The sequence below is a fragment of the Pseudophryne corroboree genome, chromosome 8, assembly GCF_028390025.1.
Source record: "Pseudophryne corroboree isolate aPseCor3 chromosome 8, aPseCor3.hap2, whole genome shotgun sequence".
NCBI classification, from domain to species: Eukaryota; Metazoa; Chordata; class Amphibia; order Anura; family Myobatrachidae; genus Pseudophryne; species Pseudophryne corroboree.
Window position 1 is genome coordinate 310,171,584 of NC_086451.1, and position 22,388 is coordinate 310,193,971.

General features: G+C 47.9%; 1 protein-coding gene across 8 annotated transcripts in view; it reads right to left on the reverse strand.

The window, feature by feature from the left end:
* Positions 1–22,388, reverse strand: part of MTMR1 (myotubularin related protein 1) — a 314,872-nt gene that overhangs the window by 223,588 nt on the left and 68,896 nt on the right. For all 8 annotated transcript variants that reach the window (XM_063937377.1, XM_063937379.1, XM_063937378.1 and 5 more), the window contains 2 exons: positions 4,959–5,066; positions 2,938–3,039 (listed from right to left, as the gene is read on the reverse strand). In XM_063937377.1, coding sequence (XP_063793447.1) covers positions 2,938–3,039; positions 4,959–5,066 — 210 coding nt within the window. The remainder of the gene's footprint in view (positions 1–2,937; positions 3,040–4,958; positions 5,067–22,388) is intronic.

Below are 22,388 nucleotides of genomic sequence, written 5' to 3' on the forward strand. Positions count from 1 at the left end.
GGAGACAGATGCGTCCACAATGGGTGGGTTTTCCCATTTTTTCCAATCTTCCTCAGGGAAGGGAAAAGCAACCAGAACCCTTTTTGGGATATGGAATTTTTTCTTTGGGTTTTCCCAAGATTTTTCAAATATAGCGTTTAATTCTTTAGACGCATGGAAGGTTAGCGAGGCTTTCTTATTGTCAGTGAAGTAAGCCTCCTCAACCTGCTTAGGTGTGGTGTCATTAATGTTTAACACATCTCCAATGGCCTCAATCATGAGCTGCACCCCCTTAGCAAGGGATGCCGCCCCCCTCAGCACCTCCCCATCACAGTCTGCAGTATCAGAATCGGTATTCGGGTCATCTTGCCTAATTTGGGCAAGTGCACGTTTCTGTGGGAACATGCTAGGGGATTTTGCAGGAATAGGGACAGAGCCTGACCAAACTGCCACAGAATTCTTCAACACCTGAGTTTCAGTCTCAGTATTAGCTACCCTAGTAGAGATCTGAGAGATCATTCCTTTTGATAGAGGATAACCACTCAGGTTCAACAATAGGGATCTAAGACAAAGCAATACAATCCTGTGTACATGGAATGGATCCCTCCTGAGAGGAAACATCTTCTGCAGCATATGACACAGAGTCTCTAGACATGGCTATGTGAGATATTAAACACACACACACACACAAACACAGGGAAATGTCAGACACAGTTTCCCCTCAAGTATGCCACAGAGAGACACAGAAATTGGAGCCAATCCACACACAGCGCTTTTTGAGGTAGAACTAATTAAACTACCAGCGCAGTCTGTGTACCTTAATAGACTACACAGACTTTACACAGCTTCCCCCCCCCCCCCCACCCCCTCTTCTTCAACCCCCTGGTACCGCACAGGATAGCTGGAGTTGCTTGGAGGGACAGCTCTCCCTGTCAGCGTCTGTTGTACAGAAACTGCAGGCAGGAAAAAGGTGCTGAACGCTGCTGGGTCCGCTCTGAGGAGAAGCTCCACTCCCCGAACATGGTGCTGCTTCCCGCTCTTCATTATATTATACTGGCCTGAGGATTTCTGCTGGCAGCGATATGGGGACCCTAACAGGCTTGCTGACCAGTGTACGGTATAGGCGCTAGCTCAGGGCGCCCCTCACAGTGCCGCACTATGTGCCGCTGACCCCCGGAGCGCAGTTAGTACTGCGCTCCCTACCCTGTTGCCGCCATCTTCACACCAGCTCCCCGCTTGCCAGGAGGGCCGGTGACTCACTCGCCACTGAAGTCTTCTGGCTCTGCAAGGGGGTGGCGGCATGCTGCGGGAGTGAGCAGTCGCCTGGAGCAGCTAACGATCAGCACCCTCAGGAGCTCAGTGTCCTGTCAGCGGATATAGTGGCTCAGACCCCGCAGGGCGGACACTACTCCCCCCTTAGTCCCACGAAGTAGGGAGGCTGTTGGCAGCAGCCTCCCTGTAAAATAATAAACTCTAAGAAAACTTTTACTAGAGAAACTCTGGAGAGCTCCCCTAGCTGTGACCGGCTCCTCTGGGAACATTTTCTAAACTGAGTCTGGTAGGAGGGGCATAGAGGGAGGAGCCAGTCCACACTCTCAAACTCTTAAAGTGCCAGTGGCTCCTAGTGGACCTGTCTATACCCCATGGTACTAATGTGGACTCCAGCATCCTCTATACTATATTTACCGTAAAAAGAAGAAAAAGGAATCCTGGAAGCAATGAGATGGCCCCCACAGAGCCCTGATCTCAACATCGAGTGTTACACCAAATATTGATTTGATTTAGATTTCTCTTCTGTTCATTCACTTTGCATTTTGTTCATTGAGAAAAATAAACTATTAACACTTATTTTTTGAAGCATTCTTACTTTACAGCACATGTTCCACACCTGCCTAAAACTTTTAATGCCCCTGCCTAAAACTGCATTGGAGCAGTTGAAACATTCTTCTTCACAGTGCAGTGTCGGTATGCTTTACACCACTCCATCCGACACTGCATGCAGCTGCAGGGCCATGGAACCTATTCCATTCCATTCAGCTCCCACCGCACAGTTTTTGTGCTTACATTATTGGAAGTTCAGAACTTTTAAGCTATGGAATCAGCAGAGCGTTGGCAAATTTTTCGCACCATGTGCCAGCAGTCGTTCACCCCGTTCTACGATTTTACGTCGTCTTGCAATTCGTGGCTGAGGTGCTGTTGCTAAATGCTTTCACTCTCTAATAATATCACTTACAGTTGACCGTGGAATATCCAGCAGGGATGAAATTTCATGAAATGTCTTATTGCAAAGGTGGCATCCTATCACAGTACCACGCTTGTAATTACAAATGCTCTTCAGGATGCCCTTTTTGTAAAACAAATGTTTGCAAATGGAGACTACATGGCTAGGTGCTTGATTTTATACACCTGTGGCAACGGGTCTGATGGAAACACCTGAATTTAATAATTAATAGGTGTGGCCAAATACTTTTGTAAATATAGTGTATACGTCTGCAAAGTAGCCAGATAATGGGGACTGGATCAGAGCTGACACATTTTGGAAGTCCAATCCAGCCAGCAAGTACTGCAGTGGTCTGCAGAACAGGCTGGATAGGGAACGTCAGACAAACAACCTTGCATTTAAAGTATAATTGCAGAATCGCACTGAATTGTCCTCAACTCATGGGTTATTAGCCCATGCGTATATCTGACAATGTCAAGCATTTATTCCCACAACTGGATGCTGAACACAATATATAATGTGCCTGTATAGCAACAGACTATAACCTATTGAACCACATCATGTATTTGGGTGAACACACAGATTACTCCATGTAAGCTATAAGTGGATGGGGTGAGAGCCAGTATGCATGTAATGTATTAATAACACGCTTCCAAAACACCATTTCCAGAGTGTAACCCCTGTTACTTCAGGACCTCGATCCATCATATACTATCAGGGTCAGTGACACTACTTACCATCCCATTGGAAACAGGAAACGCATGTTTTATAAGATTCTCAAATATTTCCAGTTTGCTCTGTTCCTCCTGTTTGTACGCCAGCCGCATGTTCCTCATATCCTTTCAAGACATAAACAAGTGATTGTGTTACAAGCAGTACATTCTGGGGCTGAAATGAGCCGTCATTAGTAAAACAGTAGTAACACTAAATGCAGTGAAATGTAAAGAATTTCACTGCTTACAAATTCAGCTTTTATTTCCTACAAAAACCTGTACTTGCTTTTAAAAGAATACTCAAAGAAAGTCTATTACATTAATCAAATTAGTGATAAAGACAAGAAATTAGAATTTTACAAAAGCACAATCTTCCCACAGTTCTTTACAGGAGTCTGACTATTTTGTGCAGTTGTGGGTCCACGTTACTTCCACTATATGTACCAAACTGCATTCACCTCCCATTTTATGCAGGTTCCACGGTGTCTATATCTGCTCAGTCACCCCAATGGACAGGTTACAAGCAGTTCTCGAAGTACTCAATTTTGCCCTGAACAGTAGGGCCTGATTCAGAGATGTACTGTGATGCATTTGCAGATGCGAACGTGTAATATGCCAATGCTGCCGTGGATTTGTACTGAGTGGCCCACCGGCGGCTCCATACAAAGAAGCAGTGTCGCTTACAGATCAGAAGCGAACGGAATGTCTGAGTAGCCATATGGCTGTGCAGCATGGCCACAGGAAGTGAGACACTGGGGCCCGCTGTTACTGTGTATGGGAGCGTAGACATAGGCCGAGACAACCTCAGAAAACAGTCGCAACATGTCTGTGTTTTTGCTGCCACTCCCCATTACCTTCCATCAAATGCTCCCCGACTGTCAATCACTTTGCAAATAAATCCTGCCTGTGATCGCCAACGCAAGACCATCACGGCACATGTGCAGTCAGCCAATAATCGATCAACTTCAGAAAAATCAGGCTTGCGTACAACTCTGATCAGGCCAATAGTGCAGCTAATACGTTATTAGGAGTGAATACTTTAGGAGAAAATAAAAGCCGGTTTCTCTAATGCACATATATACATACATACATACATACATACATACATGTATAAAATATGACATGTTCAGTGTTACACCTGATGCATTTCTGACAGACGGGTTCACTACGGCTGGCCGGCGGTCGGGCTCCCGGCGACCAGCATACCGGCGCCGGGAGGCCGACCGCCGGCTTACCGACAGTGTGGCGAGCGCAAATGAGCCCCTTGCGGGCTCGCTGCGCTCGCCACGCTACGGGCACGGTGGCGCGCTACGCTATTTTATTCTCCCTCTATGAGGGTCGTAGACCCCCACGAGGGAAAATAAGTGTCGGTATGCCGGCTGTCGGGCTCCCGGCGCCGGTATACTGAGCGCCGGGAGCCCGACCGCCGGCATACAGAAGACCACCCCTGACAGACAAGTGCTGTGTATTCCAAACTCCACAGCATTATATATAGATGCCACAAAAGGGGCACAACATATTACACACAATGCCTTAGCGTCTGCTTACACAGAATAAATGTGATACTACTGTTAATGTTAGTACTGTTAAGTTAAAATAAAAAGTGAACTGTTCATCTCCTTGGGTGTCTGGAAAGCTCCATTTACATAATAGTGTATTATTCCCTTATATTCATTCACAAAGACAAATCCTACTGTGCTATTTATATAACCTGCCATGCATGGCTTCCTGTGAGCGGAGTGATACATTCAGAACTCTGAGGAGTAGTACAGCAGAGATCTCTTCTGGATTGCTCACCATAGAGGAAGCACTGTGCCTGCATTAGACAGGCTGTTTCACTGCTATTTCAGAGTTTGGTTTTTTAATCCAAAACAAATGGCAGCAGAAATAGGGCCTAGAATGGCACAGAAAAAGTAATACACATAAAGAGCGGCACAGAGCCAAAAAGTAGAACTTATTATCCTTCTGCTGCTGGTAAGTATGCTGTATCATGTGGGATCACGTGTCCCGGAAATTCCCTTAATAAATCAAATATCTCTAAGTACCTTGCAAACAATTTCTATGCCACAAGAATTATTTCCTTGGCTCTGTACTCCAATCTTCTCCACTCTACTGATTACACCCAGGGGGACATCTAAGATGAACGGAGGGTCCTGCGAACAAACATGAAATTAAGCAGAATAATATGGTTACTGCTAATTAGTGTCCCTTTAAGCAAGATCAAAAATAAAAAAAAACCACTATTTACACATTTAAAAGTACAACAAAAACCAAAACCTAACGACTCAAGAATATAGCTAATTAGTGAGTTTTATCTACTGTTGGTTAAGTATAATGGGCAACATGTAGAAAAAAAATTAAGGAAAAAAGGAGCTTGTTTTTTTCTGAGCTTCATTAGACAAATAGAAAAACAGGCTGGTTTAGAGTTTTGTTTAATTAATACGTATTTTTAAAATACAGCATATTGTCTATGGAAAGCTAGGAAAGCAACATTGCCACCTGCTGGAACAGTTTGTTATGACGTGTCATGTGACACAAGTGCAGGCCTTTACATGAGCCCTTAATAATCTGATACACTTCAAGGGATGCACCTGTGGCCCTGTAACTTTTGAGAAGGCAGCACAATACTCTTAATCTGAGTATGTTACAAAAAAATAGGATTTTAGTACCTAGCGGTAAATCCTTTTCTCCTAGTCCGTAGAGGATGCTGGGGACTCCAAAAGGACCATGAGGTATAGACGGATCCACAGGAGTCTGGGCACACTACAAAGACTTAAACTGGGTGTGAACTGGCTCCTCCCTCTATGCCCCTCCCCCAGACCTCAGTTAGAAAACTGTGCCCAGGAGAGATGGACATTTCGAGGAAAGAATTTATAATTTAAACACAGTGAGTGTTATACCAGCTCACACCACGAACATACCGCAAGACATGGCCTTCAACAGAATACCAGCCCACGGTATGAAAACATACAGCCCTACGCTGAGAGAGTATGCAACACAACCTGTGTGTCAACCCAACCAATAACAAGAAACCACATGCCATGACATGAACAACGTCAGTGATAGCCTGACAGAAAAGAAGAACCACAAAGTGCAACCAACCACAATAATCTGCAGATACAGTACGCACTGGGACGGGCGCCCAGCATCCTCTACGGACTAGGAGAAAAGGATTTACCGGTAGGTACTAATAATAAGAATTTACTTACCGATAATTCTATTTCTCGGAGTCCGTAGTGGATGCTGGGGTTCCTGAAAGGACCATGGGGGATAGCGGCTCCGCAGGAGACAGGGCACAAAAAGTAAAGCTTTAGGATCAGGTGGTGTGCACTGGCTCCTCCCCCCATGACCCTCCTCCAAGCCTCAGTTAGGATACTGTGCCCGGACGAGCGTACACAATAAGGAAGGATTTTGAATCCCGGGTAAGACTCATACCAGCCACACCAATCACACTGTACAACCTGTGATCTGAACCCAGTTAACAGCATGATAACAGAGGAGCCTCTGAAAAGATGGCTCACAACAATAATAACCCGATTTTTGTAACTATGTACAAGTAATGCAGATAATCCGCACTTGGGATGGGCGCCCAGCATCCACTACGGACTCCGAGAAATAGAATTATCGGTAAGTAAATTCTTATTTTCTCTATCGTCCTAGTGGATGCTGGGGTTCCTGAAAGGACCATGGGGATTATACCAAAGCTCCCAAACGGGCGGGAGAGTGCGGATGACTCTGCAGCACCGAATGAGAGAACTCCAGGTCCTCCTTAGCCAGGGTATCAAATTTGTAGGATTTTACAAACGTGTTTGCCCCTGACTAAATAGCCGCTCGGCAAAGTTGTAAAGCCGAGACCCCTCGGGCAGCCGCCCAAGATGAGCCCACCTTCCTTGTGGAATGGGCATTTACATATTTTGGCTGTGGCAGGCCTGCCACAGAATGTGCAAGCTGAATTGTATTACACATCCAACTAGCAATAGTCTGCTTAGAAGCAAGAGCACCCAGTTTGTTGGGTGCATACAGGATAACAGCAAGTCAGTTTTCCTGACTCCAGCCGTCCTGGAACCTATACTTTCAGGGCCCTGACAACATCCAGCAACTTGGAGTCCTCCAAGTCCCTAGTAGGCGCAAGGCACCACAATAAGCTGGTTCAGGTGAAACACTGACACCACCTTAGGGAGAGAACTGGGGACGAGTCCGCAGCTCTGCCCTGTCCGAATGGACAAACAGATATGGGCTTTTTTGAGAAAAAAAACCCACCAATTTGACACTCGCCTGGCCCAGGCCAGGGCCAAGAGCATGGTCACTTTTCATGTGAGATGCTTCAAATCCACAGATTTGACTGGTTTTAAACCAATGTGATTTGAGGAATCCCAGAACTACGTTAAGATCCCACAGTGCCACTGGAGGCACAAAAGGGGGTTGTATATGCAATACTCCCTTGACAAACTTCTGGACTTCAGGAACTGAAGCCAATTCTTTCTGGAAGAAAATCGACAGGGCCGAAATGTGAACCTTAATGGGCCCCAATTTGAGGCCCATAGACACTCCTGTTTGCAGGAAATGCAGGAATCGACCGAGTTGAAATTTCTTCGTGGGGCCTTCCTGGCCTCACACCACGCAACATATTTTCGCCACATGTGGTGATAATGTTGTGCGGTCACCTCCTTCCTGGCTTTGACCAGGGTAGGAATGACCTCTTCCGGAATGCCTTTTTCCCTTAGGATCCGGCGTTCCACCGCCATGCCGTCAAACGCAGCTGCGGTAAGTCTTGGAACAGACATGGTACTTGCTGAAGCAAGTCCCTTCTTAGCGGCAGAGGCCATAAGTCCTCTGTGAGCATCTCTTGAAGTTCCGGGTACCAAGTCCTTCTTGGCCAATCCGGAGCCATGAGTATAGTTCTTACTCCTCTACGTCTTATAATTCTCAGTACCTTAGGTATGAGAAGCAGAGGAGGGAACACATACACCGACTGGTACACCCACGGTGTTACCAGAACGTCCACAGCTATTGCCTGAGTGTCTCTTGACCTGGCGCAATACCTGTCCCGTTTTTTGTTCAGACGGGACGCCATCATGTCCACCTTTGGTATTTCCCAACGGTTCACAATCATGTGGAAAAACTTCCCGATGAAGTTTCCACTCTCCCGGGTGGAGGTCGTGCCTGCTGAGGAAGTCTGCTTCCCAGTTTCCACTCCCGGAATGAAACACTGCTGACAGTGCTATCACATGATTTTCCGCACAGCGAAAAGTCCATTGCCCTCCTGCTTCTTGTGCCGCCCTGTCTGTTTACGTGGGCGACTGCCGTGATGTTTTTCCCACTGGATCAATACCGGCTGACCTTGAAGCAGAGGTCTTGCTAAGCTTAGAGCATTATAAATTTACCCTTAGCTCCAGTATATTTATGTGGAGAAAAGTCTCCAGACTTGATCACACTCCCTGGAAATTTTTTCCTTGTGTGACTGCTCCCCAGCCTCTCGGGCTGGCCTCCGTGGTCACCAGCATCCAATCCTGAATGCCGAATCTGCGGCCCTCTAGAAGATGAGCACTCTGTAACCACCACAGGAGAGACACCCTTGTCCTTGGATATAGGGTTATCCGCTGATGCATCTGAAGATGCGATCCGGACCATTTGTCCAGCAGATCCCACTGAAAAGTTCTTGCGTGAAATCTGCCGAATGGAATTGCTTCGTAGGAAGCCACCATTTTTACCAGGACCCTTGTGCAATGATGCACTGACACTTTTCCTGGTTTTAGGAGGTTCTTGACTAGCTCGGATAACTCCCTGGCTTTCTCTTCCGGGAGAAACACCTTTTTCTGGACTGTGTCCAGAATCATCCCTAGGCACAGCAGACGTGTCGTCAGGATCAGCTGCGATTTTGGAATATTTAGAATCCATCCGTGCTGTTGTAGCAGTATCCGAGATAGTGCTACTCCGACCTCCAACTGTTCCCTGGACTTTGTCCTTATCAGGAGATCGTCCAAGTAAGGGGTAATTAAGACGCCTTTTCTTCGAAGAAGAATCATCATTTCGGCCATTACCTTGGTAAAGACCCGGGGTGCCGTGGACAATCCAAACGGCAGCGTCTGAAACTGACAGTGACAGTTCTATACCACGAACCTGAGGTACCCTTAGTGAGAAGGGCAAATTTGGGACATGGAGGTAAGCATCCCTGATGTCCCGGGACACTATATAGTCCCCTTCTTCCTGGTTCGTTATCACTGCTCTGAGTGACTCCATCTTGATTTGAACCTTTGTAAGTGTTCAAATTTTTTTAGATTTAGAATAGGTCTCACCTAGCCTTCTGGCTTCAGTACCACAATATAGTGTGGAATAATACCCCTTTCCTTGTTGTAGGAGGGGTAATTTGATTATCACCTGCTGGGAATACAGCTTGTGAATTTTTTCCCATACTGCCTCCTTGTCGGAGGGATACCTTGGTAAAGCAGACTTCAGGAGCCTGCGAGGGGGAAATGTTTCGACATTCCAATCTGTACCCCTGGGATACTACTTGTAGGATCCAGGGGTCCTGTACGGTCCCAGCGTCATGCTGAGAGCTTGGCAGAAGCGGTGGAAGGCTTCTGTTCCTGGGAATGGGCTGCCTGCTGCAGTCTTCTTCCCTTTCCTCTATCCCTCGGCAAATATGACTCTTATAGGGACGAAAGGACTGAGGCTGAAAAGACGGTGTCTTTTTCTGCAGAGATGTGACTTAGGGTAAAAACGGTGGATTTTCCAGCAGTTGCCGTGGCCACCAGGTCCGATGGACCGACCCCAAATAACTCCTCTTCCTTTATACGGCAATACACCTTTGTGCCGTTTGGAATCTGCATCACCTGACCACTGTCGTGTCCATAAACATCTTCTGGCAGATATGGACATCGCACTTACTCTTGATGCCAGAGTGCAAATATCCCTCTGTGCATCTCGCATATATAGAAATGCATCCTTTAAATGCTCTATAGTCAATAAAATACTGTCCCTGTCAAGGGTATCAATATTTTTAGTCAGGGAATCCGACCAAGCCACCCCAGCTCTGCACATCCAGGCTGAGGCGATCGCTGGTCGCAGTATAACACCAGTATGTGTGTATATACTTTTATATGATATTTTTCAGCCTCCTATCAGCTGGCTCCTTGAGGACGGCCCTATCTATAGACGGTACCGCCACTTGTTTTGATAAGCGTGTGAGCGCCTTATCCACCCTAAGGGGTGTTTCCCAACGCGCCCTAACTTCTGGCGGGAAAGGGTATACCGCCAATAATTTTCTATCGGGGGGAACCCACGCATCATCACACACTTCATTTAATTTATCTGATTCAGGAAAAACTACAGGTAGTTTTTTCACATCCCACATAATACCCTCTTTTGTGGTACTTGTAGTATCAGAAATATGTAACACCTCCTTCATTGCCCTTAACGTGTGGCCCTAATAAGGAATACGTTTGTTTATTCACCGTCGACACTGGATTCAGTGTCCGTGTCTGTGTCTGTGTCGACCGACTAAGGTAAACGGGCGTTTTAAAACCCCTGACGGTGTTTTTGAGACGTCTGGACCGGTACTAATTGTTTGTCGGCCGTCTCATGTCGTCAACCGACCTTGCAGCGTGTTGACATTATCACGTAATTCCCTAAATAAGCCATCCATTCCGGTGTCGACTCCCTAGAGAGTGACATCACCATTACAGGCAATTGCTCCGCCTCCTCACCAACATCGTCCTCATACATGTCGACACACACGTACCGACACACAGCACACACACAGGGAATGCTCTGATAGAGGACAGGACCCACTAGCCCTTTGGAGAGACAGAGGGAGAGTTTGCCAGCACACACCAAAAAACGCTATAATTATATAGGGACAACCTTATATAAGTGTTTTCCCTTATAGCATCTTTTTATATATTTCTAACGCCAAATTAGTGCCCCCCCTCTCTGTTTTAACCCTGTTTCTGTAGTGCAGTGCAGGGGAGAGCCTGGGAGCCTTCCCTCCAGCCTTTCTGTGAGGGAAAATGGCGCTGTGTGCTGAGAAGATAGGCCCGCCCCTTTTTCGGCGGGCTCGTCTCCCGCTCTTCAACGGATTCTGGCAGGGGTTAAATATCTCCATATAGCCCCCGGAGGCTATATGTGAGGTATTTTTTGCCAAAAAATAGGTTTACATTGCCTCCCAGGGCGCCCCCCTCCCAGCGCCCTGCACCCTCAGTGACTGCCGTGTGAAGTGTGCTGAGAGCAATGGCGCACAGCTGCAGTGCTGTGCGCTACCTTAAGAAGACTGAGGAGTCTTCTGCCGCCGATTCTGGACCTTCTTCTCTTTTCAGCATCTGCAAGGGGGCCGGCGGCGAGGCTCCGGTGACCATCCAGGCTGTACCTGTGATCGTCCCTCTGGAGCTAATGTCCAGTAGCCAAAGAAGCCAATCCATCCTGCACGCAGGTGAGTTCACTTCTTCTCCCCTAAGTCCCTCGTTGCAGTGATCCTGTTGCCAGCAGGACTCACTGTAAAATAAAAAACCTAAGCTAAACTTTTCTAAGCAGCTCTTTAGGAGAGCCACCTAGATTGCACCCTTCTCGGCCGGGCACAAAAATCTAACTGAGGCTTGGAGGAGGGTCATGGGGGGAGGAGCCAGTGCACACCACCTGATCCTAAAGCTTTACTTTTTGTGCCCAGTCTCCTGCGGAGCCGCTATCCCCCATGGTCCTTTCAGGAACCCCAGCATCCACTAGGACGATAGAGAAATCCTATTTTCTCTTACGTCCTTGAGGATGCTGGGGACTCCAAAAGGACCATGGGGTCTATACCAAAGCTCCAGAACGGGCGGGAGAGTGCGGACGATTCTGCAGCACCGAATGAGCAAACATGAGGTCACCATGAGCCAGGGTATCAAACTTGTAGAACATAGCAAAGGTGTTTGAAACCCCACCAAGTAGCTGCTCGGCAAAGTTAACCCGCCGAGACTCCCCGGCCTCTGCCCAAGAAGAGCCCATCTTCCTAGTAGGATGGGTCTCCCCCTTCTTCGGTAACGGCAATCCAGCCGTAGCAATAGCACACCGAATCATATCACTGATCCAGCGTGTAACAGACCACAGAGACGTAGGCGCCCCAAGCACGCTGGGAGCATACCGGACAAACAGAGCCACTGTTTCCCCAAACTGAGCCCAATTGACGACATAACTCTTCAAAGCCCTGACTACATCGAGAGACTTTGAATCAGTCACTGCTGAAATTTCACATACCAAGCCTCCCCCATTTATCACACTGTTTTTCCATAAAGAGGAACAGGGAAAAAATCAACCTCACTGATGAACTTGATAAACACCGAAAACCTTCTTTGGCAGAACTACTATACGAGTTCTCCCTTCTATCCACTTGGAATATCAAACAGGGGCTCTTGTGAGACCAAGCTGTTACTTCCTACAACCGCCTTGCGGTCGCCCAGAATGCACCAACATAACCACTCTCTAAGAGAGAAAATTTAACACAAGAAACGCAACACCACGTCAAGAACCCACTGTGGCAATGGGGCACCAATGGAGGTTGGACGTGGAAAACTCCTTTCACGAAAGACTGAACTTCCAGAAAGGTGGCCAATACTTTTTTTTTTTTTAAAGAAAATTTGATAAGGCCAAACCTGCCCTGAAACAAAGCCTAACATTAGGCCTGCATCAACGCCTGCTTGCAAGGAATGGAGAAAAACGACTCAGCTGAAAGTCTTCCGTAGGAACCTTCGTAAATTCACACCAAAACACATAGTTACACCAAATGCAGTGGCAAGGCTTCGCCGTAACTTCTTTTCTAGGCTGAGGAAGCGTGGAACCGACCTCACTTGGAATACCCATTCGAACTAGGATATGTCATTCAACCGCCACGCCGTCAAACGCAGCCGCTGTAATTCCTGATACACGCCCGGATCTTGCTGTAACAGTTCCTCCCGTAGAGGAATAAGGCAGTCATCTACTGTGAATAAACTTGAAGAACTGGATACCAAGCCCTCCTTGGCTATACTGGAACAATGAGGATCGCCGGACCCTCTGTTCTTCTTACGGCTATCTCCTGCAGCAGAGTGAACGCGGAGGGGACACCTAGACTTACTGAAAACACCCAAGGTGTCACGAGGACGTCTACTGCTATAGCATGAGTGTCCCTTGACCTGGAAACATATTCCGGAGGTCCCTCGTTGAAGCGAGACGCCAACATGCCCAATTGAGGCACACCTGAAAGACTTGCCACTTCTGTGAGATTTCTTGATGACGACAGTATGTCTCCCTGATGGAGAGCGCGTCTGCAGAGGAAATCCATTTCTCCGTCTGTCATGTCCGGAACGAAGACTGCTAATATAACGTCTTCCAGTCTTTCCACCCAGCGGAAACTATTTCAGTTTCTGCCAGTGCCGCTTCGCTCCTTATTCTCCGACAGAAGTAACACGGGCAGATCACGAAGCATATGTTTGTTGAAAATAGCTCCTAAGTCAAGAAACATATTGTATACAAGCTTCGCAGCTTGACCTTTTCCTCTGGAAATACTTCCCATGCAAGGACTGCTCCCCAGCCTCGAAGATCAACAATTATGGACACAAGGATCTAATCCTGGCTCCTGAACGGTCGTCCTCTAGGAGGGGAGAACTGAGGAGACCCCCCAGGAGCGATATCCTGGCCATTAGAAGTATATTCCGGTGCATGTGCCGGTGTAAACCCGGACCACATTCCCAACAGGTCCCATGAAAACCACTCTGGCATTTGACCTGTACACCGAAAGGCCTCTTAGGCCGCATCCAACGTCTTCATCAACGGAAGAAATTGATGGATTGGCACTGCCAATCTGATCCGATTCCGGATCCTCAGACCTCTGTCCACAGGAAACCACCAAACCGCAACCGTTCAGTATCTACCCTGATACTACCTCCAACCTCTGCGCCGTTGGGAACAACAGCCCTACCCTGTGTCGAAGCACAGTCAGAGAGAAACAACAATTTCTATACCTCGCCTCAATCAGGCAGAATAATATCTCAGTACAGAATAACAATGGTTCCTTTTTTTTTTTTTTTTTTTTTTTTATAACCGGGACAGGAGGACGAGGCCCTGAACCTGACACCCTCTGGTATGGCATCGCGTACTACCACCCCTTCCAGAGGGAAATAGCAATATCCATCAGAAAATTAGAGAGGGGAAACAACTGTAACTCCAGAATGTTCCCCACTGGATTCTATAAGTAACTCACCGGTCCTAGTCCATTCCTGGACTAACTGAAAATAGTAACGGAGTCCTCACCGGAGTGGGGTCCCGTCATATAGACACTGCGACATGTGGTGAATGTGGTAGAAACAGACACGACATCCTCTTCTCCGAACCTAACAAGGCTGCAGAACTCTTACCTTTTCACCTTCCCCTGGGTGTATGGAAAAGGAAAAAAGAATCGTATTGAAACTATTAAAATGACTGGATCCCATAAAGGAATGCGTCAACAACCGTTGTGGGGAAATCTAACTCCCAAACCTAGACTTACCAGCAGGATCCACCGAGATTGACTGAACTGAAGCATCCCCCCAAACAGCGGTACACCGTCCCCGGGAAAAAACTCCAGTAACTCTCGGGAGTCAGCCTCAGCAATTCCCCGGCCACACATCCTGCATTCGTACGACAGCCTGCCGCAATGTTATAGAGAAGAACCAACATAAGGAAACTCCCCTCTCTCTTTAGGGTAAATCTATCTGAAGCCTTACCGAATACAAACACTCCCTCATGTGTATGTAACGGAAATAAGCCCACAGTATAGAAATAAAATCTCACTTAGCTTTCCTGTATACGATCCTTTGAGACAGGGCCCCGTGTCGACCAGGAGTTAACTTTCACAGTATTCTATCCGTGGCAGGAAAAGAAAAAACCTTCGGACTCCTTGTGAGGATCTGAGATCAACTCGTCACGGCCGACCTAGAGCTTTATCAACAGAGCGACCAGCACATGAGAAAGAATACTTTTACTTCAGTCGACATTATAAATCATAATGTAATACACAAATACACACGTCTCCCATATATATATATATATATATATATATATATAACATACATATAAGTGGATTGTCCCGAACCGTAGGGTCCCTAGTGACACTGTATGTGTATGACCATGTGCTGACATGCCTCCGTTGTGGATCAGACAGGAAACCATATGGTCGACAGAAACCCTAGTATTTGTCGACAAACCGGGAGTAGTATACCACACCAACTACCATATCAGTGCTTGAGCTACATGCCCAAGGAACCGTACCATACATATACATACAAATATATGTATATATACTGACCTAAGGCAGTTACCGCATGTTAAGTTACTCTCAGTAAAAAAACAGTGGGTGCCAACAGGGTCACCCGCATACAACTGTGTCACCCAAATAGTGTTCCCTTTAGACCAGTAACCAACTACCGACCTGCTGGACTGCATAAACTGCATCGAGGACCAATAGGCGTCAGTGATGCCGACAGCGATCCCCTTTAGCAACAGATTACTGAATCCTGTCGACATATGTAGACTAAAAAGCTATAATGGGCATTCTGACCAAGGAACATGCTATAGTCCCATTTAACCACCAAGTGTTATAATCTAAACACTGTGCCCCCCCCCCCCCCCCCCTTCCCCCACGATTGAACAATGGTGGGGACATGGACGAAAATGGAACTGAAAGAATTGTGAGGGTGAAGCCCCGCCCCTTCTCTGCGCTTCAGGCCGCTAAAAGTATAACTTCTTTTTTCCAGCGGGGTACCCTATACAGTGTCTACACACTGTATATAAGAAATGGCAAATGTGGGGTGGTGTAGCCGGGGCGCCCTCTCTCCATGGTTGTGTATGGGGACCAAAGCAACGGACACCCTAATTGTTGGATAATGAACCCAAAATTAATGTGTTGATATAAATTCTGATAAGTTTCAATAAAAACACATAATTTAATATAATATAATCACATATATACAAATAAAAGCGTACCAAAAAGGTAAGCTAGGAGCCGCAGGTGTTAGGGAAAGCGGGGTGGTCGAGAAATACACCCTGCTTAGGCTCCAAAGCTTATTGACAGGTCATAAACCCCTGGACAGATATAGATGAGTATTCAAAACAGCTCAGATAACAATTCAAACAAGTTGGAAAGCATACCGGAGAGGTAGCTAAGGAGCCGCAGGTGTTATGATAAGCAGGGTGGTCCAGACTTCACCCTGCTCTGGCTCCCAAGCTAAATCACAAGGCAGATGTCCAGTGGATGAAAAGTTCGTGCTCCTGATGTATCCAAATAGCCAACGCGTTTCGAGATTTCCAATCTCTTCCTCAGGGCTTGATGTTATCTGAGCTGTTTTGAATACTCATCTATATCTGTCCAGGGGTTTATGACCTGTCAATAAGCTTTGGAGCCTAAGCAGGGTGTATTTCTCGACCACCCCGCTTTCCCTAACACCTGCGGCTCCTAGCTTACCTTTTTGGTACGCTTTTATTTGTATATATGTGATTATATTATATTAAATTATGTGTTTTTATTGAAACTTATCAGAATTTATATCAACACATTAATTTTGGGTTCATTATCCAACAATTAGGGTAACCATTGCTTTGGTCCCCATACACAACCACGGAGAGAGGGCGCCACGGCTACACCACCCCACATTTGCCATTTCTTGTTCCAATTTTTTGGGGAAAGAGGAAATCCCCAGAGGTGTATCCCAGGCTGCCCATCCCCTCTCCAGCGCCCAATAAGTTTTCTCACACCTCTTTTACACTGTATATAAGGTCCACAGCGTTAAACAGTGTTCATGATGCTGCCCAGGGTGCCCCCACCCCCCCTCGCGCCCTGCACCCGTGTGATCCATCGGCGCGGATAAGTGGCGCGCAGCGCTGCTCCATGCCGTCGGGGAACGGGACACTGGCTACCCGTACATCTAGTGTCTACACCCCGAACAAGTTGAAAACATGCTGCACAGGGTGCCCCCCCCCTTGCGCCCTGCACCCGAGTGAGCCTTCGGCGCGGGAGTAAGTGGCGCGCAGCGCTGCTTCCTGCTGGCGGGGGACGGAAAACGGCTACCCTTCCATCTAGTGGCTACACCCTGCACAAGTGTAAAACATGCCGCTCAGGGCGCGCGCCCCCCCCCCTGCACCCGTATGAGCCGTCGGCGCGGGAGTCCATGGCGCGTATGATGCACCATGCTGGCGGGGGTATGGGACACGGTGCCAAGGCACGGAGACAGCCTCTAATGCCAGCCTCATGAGAAGATCAGTAACTTGCTGCCCAGAGCGCTCCCCCCCAGCGCCCTGCACCCTGTGAGTGCCGTAGTGTGGGAGCATGAAGCGCAGCGCTACCGCTGCGCTTACCTCGGTTACTGAAGTCTTCGGCTGTCTGACGTCTTCTGTTCTTCTCATACTCACCCGGCTTCTTACTTCTGGCTTCTGTGAGGGGGGTGACGGCGCGGCTCCGGGAACAAGCAGCTAGGCGCACCAAGTGATCGAACCCTCTGGAGCTAATGGAGTCCAGTAGCCTAAGAAGCAGAGCCCTTAAACTGAGAAGAAGTAGGTTTGACTTGTCTCCCCTCAGTCCCACGATGCAGGGAGCCTGTAGCCAACAGGTCTCCCTGAAAATAAAAAACCTAACAAAGTCTTTGAGAGAAACTCAGTAGAGCTCCCCTAGTGTGTGTCCATTCACTCCTGGGCACAAAGTCTAACTGAGGTCTGGGGGAGGGGCATAGAGGGAGGAGCCAGTTCACACCCAGTTTAAGTCTTTGTAGTGTGCCCAGACTCCTGCGGATGAGTCTATACCCCATGGTCCTTTTGGAGTCCCCAGCATCCTCTAGGACAAAAGAGGGAAAAAAATAAGATTTTACTCACTGGTAAATCTATTTCTCGTAGTCCGTAGTGGATGCTGGGAACTCCGTAAGGACCATGGGGAATAGACGGGCTCCGCAGGAGACTGGGCACTCTAAAAGAAAGATTAGGTACTATCTGGTGTGCACTGGCTCCTCCCTCTATGCCCCTCCTCCAGACCTCAGTTAGGATACTGTGCCCGGAAGAGCTGACACAATAAAGAAGGATTTTGAATCCTGGGTAAGACTCATACCAGCCACACCAATCACACCGTATAACTCGTGATACTATACCCAGTTAACAGTATGAAATATAACTGAGCCTCTCAACAGATGGCTCAACAATAACCCTTTAGTTAGGCAATAACTATATACAAGTATTGCAGACAATCCGCACTTGGGATGGGCGCCCAGCATCAACTACGGACTACGAGAAATAGATTTACCGGTGAGTAAAATCTTATTTTCTCTGACGTCCTAGTGGATGCTGGGAACTCCGTAAGGACCATTGGGATTATACCAAAGCTCCCAAACGGGCGGGAGAGTGCGGATGACTCTGCAGCACCGAATGAGAGAACTCAAGGTCCTCCTCAGCCAGGGTATCAAATTTGTAGAATTTAGCAAACGTGTTTGCCCCTGACCAAGTTGCAGCTCGGCAAAGTTGTAAAGCTGAGACCCCTCGGGCAGCCGCCCAAGATGAGCCCACTTTCCTTGTGGAATGGGCTTTTACGGATTTAAAATGCGGCAATCCAGCCGCAGAATGCGCCAGCTGAATTGTGCTACAAATCCAGCGAGCAATAGTCTGCTTAGACGCAGGAGCACCTAGTTTATTGGGTGCATACAGGATAAAAAGCGAGTCAGTTTTCCTGACTCCAGCCGTCCTGGAAACATAAATTTTCAAGGCCCTGACTACGTCCAGTAACTTGGAATCTTCCAAGTCCCTAGTAGCCGCAGGCACTACAATAGGTTGGTTCAAATGAAAAGCTGATACCACCTTAGGGAGAAAGTGGGGACGAGTCCTCAATTCTGCCCTATCCATATGGAAAATCAGATAAGGGCTTTTACATGACAAAGCCGCCAATTCTGATACACGCCTGGCCGAAGCCAAGGCTAATAACATGACCACTTTCCACGTGAGATATTTCAGATCCACAGTTTTAAGTGGCTCAAACCAATGTGATCTCAGGAAACTCAGCACCACGTTGAGATCCCAAGGTGCCACAGGAGGCACAAAAGGGGGCTGAACATGTAGCACTCCTTTTACAAATGTCTGAACTTCAGGCAGTGAAGCCAGTTCTTTCTGGAAGAAAATCGACAGAGCCGAAATCTGGACCTTAATGGAACCCAATTTTAGGCCCATAGTCACTCCCGACTGTAGGAAGTGCAGAAAACGACCCAGCTGAAATTCCTCAATAGGGGCCTTCCTGGCCTCACACCACGCAACATATTTTCGCCAAATACGGTGATAATGGTTTGCGGTTACTTCTTTCCTGGCTTTTATCAGCATAGGAATGACTTCCTCCGGAATGCCCTTTTCCTTTAGGATCCGGAATTCAACCGCCATGCCGTCAAACGCAGCCGCGGTAAGTCTTGGAACAGACAGGGCCCCTGCTGTAGCAGATCCTGTCTGAGCGGTAGAGGCCATGGGTCCTCTGATATCATTTCTTGAAGTTCTGGGTACCAAGCTCTTCTTGGCCAATCCGGAACCACGAGTATCGTTCTTACTCCTCGCCTTCTTATTATTCTCAGTACCTTTGGTATGAGAGGCAGAGGAGGGAACACATAAACCGACTGGTACACCCACGGTGTCACTAGAGCGTCCACAGCTATCGCCTGAGGGTCCCTTGACCTGGCGCAATATCTCTTTAGCTTTTTGTTGAGGCGGGACGCCATCATGTCCACCTGTGGCCTTTCCCAACGGTTTACCAACAGTTGGAAGACTTCTGGATGAAGTCCCCACTCTCCCGGGTGTAGGTCGTGTCTGCTGAGGAAGTCTGCTTCCCAGTTGTCCACTCCCGGAATGAACACTGCTGACAGTGCTAAGACGTGATTTTCCGCCCATCGGAGAATCCTTGTGGCTTCTGCCATAGCCATCCTGCTTCTTGTGCCGCCCTGTCGGTTTACATGGGCGACTGCCGTGATGTTGTCTGATTGGATCAGTACCGGCTGGTTTTGAAGCAGGGGCCTTGCCTGACTTAGGGCATTGTAAATGGCCCTCAGTTCCAGAATATTTATGTGTAGGGACGACTCCTGACTTGACCAAAGTCCTTGGAAATTTCTTCCCTGTGTGACTGCCCCCCAGCCTCGAAGGCTGGCATCCGTGGTCACCAGGACCCAGTCCTGTATGCCGAATCTGCGGCCCTCTAGAAGATGAGCACTCTGCAGCCACCACAGCAGAGACACCCTGGTCCTTGGAGACAGGGTTATCAGCCGATGCATCTGAAGATGCGATCCCGACCACTTGTCCAAGAGGTCCCACTGAAAGGTTCTTGCATGGAACCTGCCGAATGGAATTGCTTCGTATGAAGCTACCATTTTTCCGAGGACTCGTGTGCAGTGATGCACCGATACCTGTTTTGGTTTCAGGAGGTCTCTGACTAGAGATGACAGCTCCTTGGCTTTCTCCTGCGGGAGAAAATAAGAATTTACTTACCGATAATTCTATTTCTCGGAGTCCGTAGTGGATGCTGGGGTTCCTGAAAGGACCATGGGGAATAGCGGCTCCGCAGGAGACAGGGCACAAAAAGTAAAGCTTTAGGATCAGGTGGTGTGCACTGGCTCCTCCCCCTATGACCCTCCTCCAAGCCAGTTAGATACTGTGCCCGGACGAGCGTACATAATAAGGAAGGATTTTGAATCCCGGGTAAGACTCATACCAGCCACACCAATCACACTGTACAACCTGTGATCTGAACCCAGTTAACAGTATGATAACAGCGGAGCCTCTGAAAAGATGGCTCACAACAATAATAACCCGATTTTTGTAACTATGTACAAGTATTGCAGATAATCCGCACTTGGGATGGGCGCCCAGCATCCACTACGGACTCCGAGAAATAGAATTATCGGTAAGTAAATTCTTATTTTCTCTATCGTCCTAGTGGATGCTGGGGTTCCTGAAAGGACCATGGGGATAATACCAAAGCTCCCAAACGGGCGGGAGAGTGCGGATGACTCTGCAGCACCGAATGAGAGAACTCCAGGTCCTCCTTAGCCAGGGTATCAAATTTGTAGGATTTTACAAACGTGTTTGCCCCTGACTAAATAACCGCTCGGCAAAGTTGTAAAAGCCGAGACCCCTCGGGCAGCCGCCCAAGATGAGCCCACCTTCCTTGTGGAATGGGCATTTACATATTTTGGCTGTGGCAGGCCTGCCACAGAATGTGCAAGCTGAATTGTATTACACATCCAACTAGCAATAGTCTGCTTAGAAGCAAAAGCACCCAGTTTGTTGGGTGCATACAGGATAACAGCAAGTCAGATTTCCTGACTCCAGCCGTCCTGGAAACATATATTTTCAGGGCCCTGACAACATCTAGCAACTTGGAGTCCTCCAAGTCCCTAGTAGGTGCAAGGCACCACAATAAGCTGGTTCAGGTGAAACACTGACACCACCTTAGGGAGAGAACTGGGGACGAGTCCGCAGCTCTGCCCTGTCCGAATGGACAAACAGATATGGGCTTTTTTGAGAAAAAACCACCAATTTGACACTCGCCTGGTCCAGGCCAGGGCCAAGATCATGGTCACTTTTCATGTGAGATGCTTCAAATCCACAGATTTGACTGGTTTTAAACCAATGTGATTTGAGGAATCCCAGAACTACGTTGAGATCCCACAGTGCCACTGGAGGCACAAAAGGGGGTTGTATATGCAATACTCCCTTGACAAAATTCTGGACTTCAGGAACTGAAGCCAATTCTTTCTGGAAGAAAATCGACAGGGCCGAAATTTGAACCTTAATGGACCCCAATTTGAGGCCCATAGACACTCCTGTTTTCAAGAAATGCAGGAAACGACCGAGTTGAAATTTCTTTGTGGGGCCTTCCTGGCCTCACACCACGCAACATATTTTCGCCACATGTGGTGATAATGTTGTGCGGTCACCTCCTTTCTGGCTTTGACCAGGGTAGGAATGACCTCTTCCGGAATGCCTTTTTCCCTTAGGATCCGGCGTTCCACCGCCATGCCGACAAACGCAGCTGCGGTAAGTCTTGGAACAGACATGGTACTTGCTGAAGCAAGTCCCTTCTTAGCGGCAGAGGCCATAAAACCTCTGTAAGCATCTCTTGAAGTTCCGGGTACCAAGTCCTTCTTGGCCAATCCGGAGCCATGAGTATAGTTCTTACTCCTCTACGTCTTATAATTCTCAGCACCTTAGGTATGAGAAGCAGAGGAGGGAACACATACACCGACTGGTACACCCACGGTGTTACCAGAACGTCCACAGCTATTGCCTGAGGGTCTCTTGACCTGGCGCAATACCTGTCCCGTTTTTTGTTCAGACGGGACGCCATCATGTCCACCTTTGGTATTTCCCAACGGTTTACAATCATGTGGAAAAAACTTCCCGATGAAGTTTCCACTCTCCCGGGTGGAGGTCGTGCCTGCTGAGGAAGTCTGCTTCCCAGTTTCCATTCCCAGGATGAAACACTG